The following is a 5,035-nucleotide window of genomic DNA, read 5'->3' on the forward strand; positions in this document are numbered from 1 at the left end:
AATGTTAGGCGCCATCACGGTCCCGAAGGTGGGAATTTTGGGTCGTGACACTACCATATAATAGCTTAAGTAAAATCAATTTTTCTTTCCAATTTTGCGAGACCGCATCCAAGTAAAATGACATCTGCATCATTAGTTGGCTAGAAAGACGTGATGAACATGCATGATAAACATATATTTAGAAAAAGAAACTTTGTACCTTGGAGTATTTGCTCGAGATGGCAGAGTCTTGTGTTGATAACGTATTATAAAATAAACAATATAAAGTAAATAAACTGAAGACAAGTATAGAGAGAGATTGATATATTATTCAACTTCAAATTGATATACATATTGAACCGAAAACTTCTCTATTTATAGAAAAAAGGAAGCAACTGCTAAACTTTTCTTGAGATGCTTGTAAGCTGACTTCATGAGTTGCTTGCAACCTGCCTGTTTAATAAGAACCTGCTGCAAATCATTTCATTGAGTTGCTTGCAACTTGCCTGCATCAGCAACTTGTAGATAAACTTCAATAGAGAACTTAATAAATAATCTTCTTCAGAAAGATTATATATAGCGGAGTAATAAATAGACATCCATAATATAATTATTTTCATAACATGACCCTATTTGTTAGCTTAGGAGACACTTTCTTTTTCTTCTTTCTGAACATTATACTAACATTTAGACCGCCTGACCCCATTTCCCCAACAAACAAAAAAACATTTAGACAGCCTGGTACTTTCTCTTTACTTTTAGATATTACTTTCTTTTATAAGATGAGTCTTGGAGCATAGTTAAATTTCTCTCTATATGATCTATATGTCACAGGTTCGAGTCGTCGGACGTAATCACTTATGTTTGTATTAGGGTAAATTATCTACATCACTTCCTTTGGTGGTGTGGTTTCCAGAACCCTACGTGAACGCGTGATACTTTGTTAAGCACAATGCCCTTTTGTTAATTACTAGTACTTAATTGCTTTTTCGCCAGAAATTTGTGAGAGACAGCAAGGATTTTAACCATTTCTGCAGTAGTTTTTTGACTTGTGAACGTTCATGTCTTAAGAAAAGAGACATATATGCATCAAGTTATTCATGTAGTTATGTGTTGCTTTGTCACATTTTCATCATTTGTAAGAAATCATCTAATCTCTTAAAGATGACGGCCAGAAAGTTCAATTGTTCACTTATAATGTTTCTCTATTAGCTCTGCTAAGCTAATGAAATTTAGAACATTAGAAGAAATGACAATTATATGGTCCTTTTTCAATATTACTTTATCCGACAAGGTTTTAATTTACCTCTGCATTTAGTATAATAAGATCAATAGATGAAAACGATGACTTAGAATAAAAAATTTAGGGAAAATGATATTATATAGTTGCTATAAAAATAATAACTGAATTTTTTTTTTATTTATATATATTCATTTTTGTATGCTATACAAAAAATATACAAATTTTATACACTTTTGTAGCTACCAAATATAAATAGTTTTAACCGGGGCAAAAAGTAATCTTTTCTGAAAATTTTATAAGCCACAATTTTGTGACTTTCATATGAATATATATACTTACAACGTGAAATCATTATAATTGAAAGTAGTATATTTTAAGAGAATCTAATCCGCTGCACTGTGGAATTTGCTTTTTAAACTGGTTAGAACTCCGAATCTACTGACTTTGCATTCTATAACCCCTCTGCCCCAGGCCATCTCCAACCCTTCACTCCAAAATGGAACACTCCAACCATTACTCTATTTTTTACTTCAAAAAAAAAATATATCCTTTTAATATTCTTCTTTCTCTTCTATATTATATTATTATCTTTTATTTAAATTTTATTTTCTTATTTCCATTAAACAAATCCTATCTTTTTTTCTTTTATACATATTCATCCCATATAATTTATATTTCTTTCTTATATAACCATTTAAAATAAAATTATTTTATACCATAACTAGAAAATAAAATTTTACTTATTCGATGTGGATTTTATTGTCGATCCGAATCATCGTGAATTTTTGCGACAAGAACAAAAACGAATAATGGATAAAAGAAGTCAACAATTTCCACAGCTACAACCACAACAATCCTTTGCCCCATTCACTCAATTCTTTAATGATTTTGGTGTATCTTGAAATGACTTACCTACCTACTAAATTATTATGTTATTTAATGTAGTTTCAATTTTTATGTATTTTTAATTTAATGTATTTTCAATTTTAATGTATTTTTATTTAATGTATTTTCAATTTTCACTTTTCAATTTTAGCAACATCTTGTATTTTATATTTGCACCTTTCATTTTTGTGATGGTTATATATATTTTTATACAATTATAACTTATAATAAAATTATCTTATAATTTTACATAAAAATAATATATGCACAACAATGCACTCACTGAGTTACTTACGAAATCTCAAATCTCTCTCGACGCCGAGAATTATTTATGCGTCCAGGTTAATTTATCAAAATTATACACCAAAATTAAAATATAAAATTAATATTATAAAGATATTACCTAAACATTATTAGGTATATATAATATTATAAATTAAAAGGGTTAAATAATATAAGATAATAATAAAATAATAGAAAATAGTAATAGAGTGGATGAATAATGTCACTTCAAATTTGGAGTGACAGCGTTCACCCTCCAAATTAGAGACACCGGAATGGAGCAAACTAAGACCTCTTTCCAGATGTATCTTTCCCTGTTTGCAAGAACAAACAAGGAATTCCCAATAAAATAGGAGGAAGAAAAAAAAAGAGGAAAGAGATATTAGAAAAATAACGACGATCCAGCTCCAAACAAGTTGAATCTATTATCAAATTTTGTGATGTATGAGACCACAAACAGTAACAAGAGCCATGACCAATGAGTTATCAACATGAGGTTCCACCACCAATGTTAATACATCACTTCCAAATAGTACTCCTGAAGTTGCTTGTTTTTGTTTTACCTGATAGAATACAAAGCCAAAAAGAATTTTATACTATTAGTATATTTTAGCTTGTTGTAACGGATAACCTGCATTATTTTTTCAGATTATTATTTCAAATTTTATGGACGGTTATATATTGTTATACATCTCAAAAGGGTAATGACTAACCTCTGCAACAAGTCTGCTTACTTGGGTCACAATCTTAATTGATTTTATTCCAAGGATAATATTATAGCAGTTTGCTTCAGCTTGATTACATCCCAATATAACATTATAGTAATTCATATTATCTTCCCTAAGGACATTGTGAATTTTCTTCACTTGAAACCATGGTATCTCCTTACTAGTCACTCCTTCGTAACTCCATTTATAGCCATCCCAATGTCCAAAAACTGGAACTTTCTGAGGGAAAAAAAGGAAGAAAAAACAAGAAAATATGTAAGCATTTGAAGAATTAATTAACTAAAAAAATATAATTTTCTAACAGTTTAAATTTCTATATAATATGATCATATAATTCAACATGGTATTAGAACAGACAAAGTCGTGAACTCAAATCTCACTGTCACTCAATTATTTGAAGAAATTTTTCGTGTTTGGCTCATAAAAAAAGAATCAATCCGGCGCGTAAGCGGCCAACTTATGCTTACCCTATTTCGAATAGAAAAGAGAACCCTGCCATTGGAATCCATGAGATGGACTTCCTTGCTACGTTTTATGTTGTAGTTGTCAATTCGGTAAACAATTTGGCCTTTTGAATCATAAACAGTGCAGCCATTTCCATGGTAGACTAGAGATTTCATCCACAAAGTAAATATTTCTCTTCTTGGGCTCATGTAAGAGTTTGAAGAAATTGAAGAAGAAGAAGAAATAGTACTTAGATTTGACTTGTTAGAGTAAACTTTAGCCATTGAAAATGGGCTTATTAGAGAGGAATTTGGATGTATTTAATTTGAGGAAGAAGACAATGGAAAAGGGTTATATATACTTGCAAAAAGAATATAAAAGAGATGGATTAACTAAGCGGACAGAACCATGCACAATAAAGTTTTCCACTTTCTTGGTCTCTTCTTTCTGGCTAATGGCTTAAAGCCTAAACAAACGTGCAAATATTAACTTTTTTTTTTTTTACATGCTCCCGGGTCAACTTGCGTGTATTTGGATTATTTTACCAGATACTTGTTACTAGAAGCGGACCTATGTGTAACCTTGAGGGGTCATCAGACTCTATATACTTCGATAGAAATTTTATATATGTATGTATATACCTTAAAAATGGTTAATCTAAATCACTTAGTAACCTAGACACAACCTTTAGGGGCACTGGTTGAGCAGAATACCGATGCCCCCGTCGCGTTAAAATCTTGGGTTCGCCTCTACTTTCTATATTCAATAATATAACCAGTTAAGCAACTTATGTGCACCTCGACTATTTCATAGGATACCTAGTACATATAGTCAAGTAAATGGAAATAAATCACCAAATTTAATTAAACTTGATATCTAAAATTTACGGCTACTTTATTGATTACTAGACCACGTTATAATTGCTGATATTAATCGTTTAATTCATATGAAAAGTTGAAAATGAAATAAGCAAAAGAAAGAGGGGAATAAAGAAGAGAATATATGCAAAAGTCAATTTCTGAAACAGCTCGACGATACATTCGAGGATTGACGGTTCATACTTAAAACGGCAAAGGTTCAAATATACCCTTGCTTTCAAAAATAGTTTAAGAATAACCCACATTATACTATTGAGTTATTTATACCTCTGCAATTATACTTTGGGTTCAAATATACCCCTCATTTAAACAGAGGGACACGTGTCATCGTCCTGTTGGTCAATTCTAAATATTTTTTAATTAATTAAAAATACTCATTACCCATATCCGAAAAATAATTTTTTTTTTATAAAAACTGAAAAAAACTAAAATATTTTTTTACTAAAAACTGAAAAAAACTAAAATATTTCTTTTCCAGTTTTTTCTAAAGCAGTTTTTTTGTAAAAACTGAAAAAAAAATATTTTCGTTTTTTTATTTTTAGTAAAAATAATTTCAGTTTTTTTCAGTTTTTACAAAAAAGAAATTGCTTTAAAAA

General features: G+C 29.9%; 1 protein-coding gene across 1 annotated transcript; it reads right to left on the reverse strand.

Moving 5' to 3' along the window:
- Positions 1-341: 341 nt before the first annotated feature.
- On the reverse strand, positions 342-3,885 carry LOC107795563 (protein LURP-one-related 11-like). The gene is made up of 3 exons (XM_016618230.2): positions 3,585-3,885; positions 3,103-3,336; positions 342-2,952 (listed from the first exon to the last, which is right to left on the reverse strand). Exons 1-3 carry the CDS (start codon positions 3,843-3,845, stop codon positions 2,818-2,820), a joined length of 630 nt encoding a protein of 209 aa, XP_016473716.1. The 5' UTR covers positions 3,846-3,885; the 3' UTR covers positions 342-2,817.
- Between the last annotated feature and the right edge of the window lie 1,150 nt (positions 3,886-5,035).

Source organism: Nicotiana tabacum, chromosome 23 (assembly GCF_000715075.1).
Source record: "Nicotiana tabacum cultivar K326 chromosome 23, ASM71507v2, whole genome shotgun sequence".
NCBI lineage: Eukaryota > Viridiplantae > Streptophyta > Magnoliopsida > Solanales > Solanaceae > Nicotiana > Nicotiana tabacum.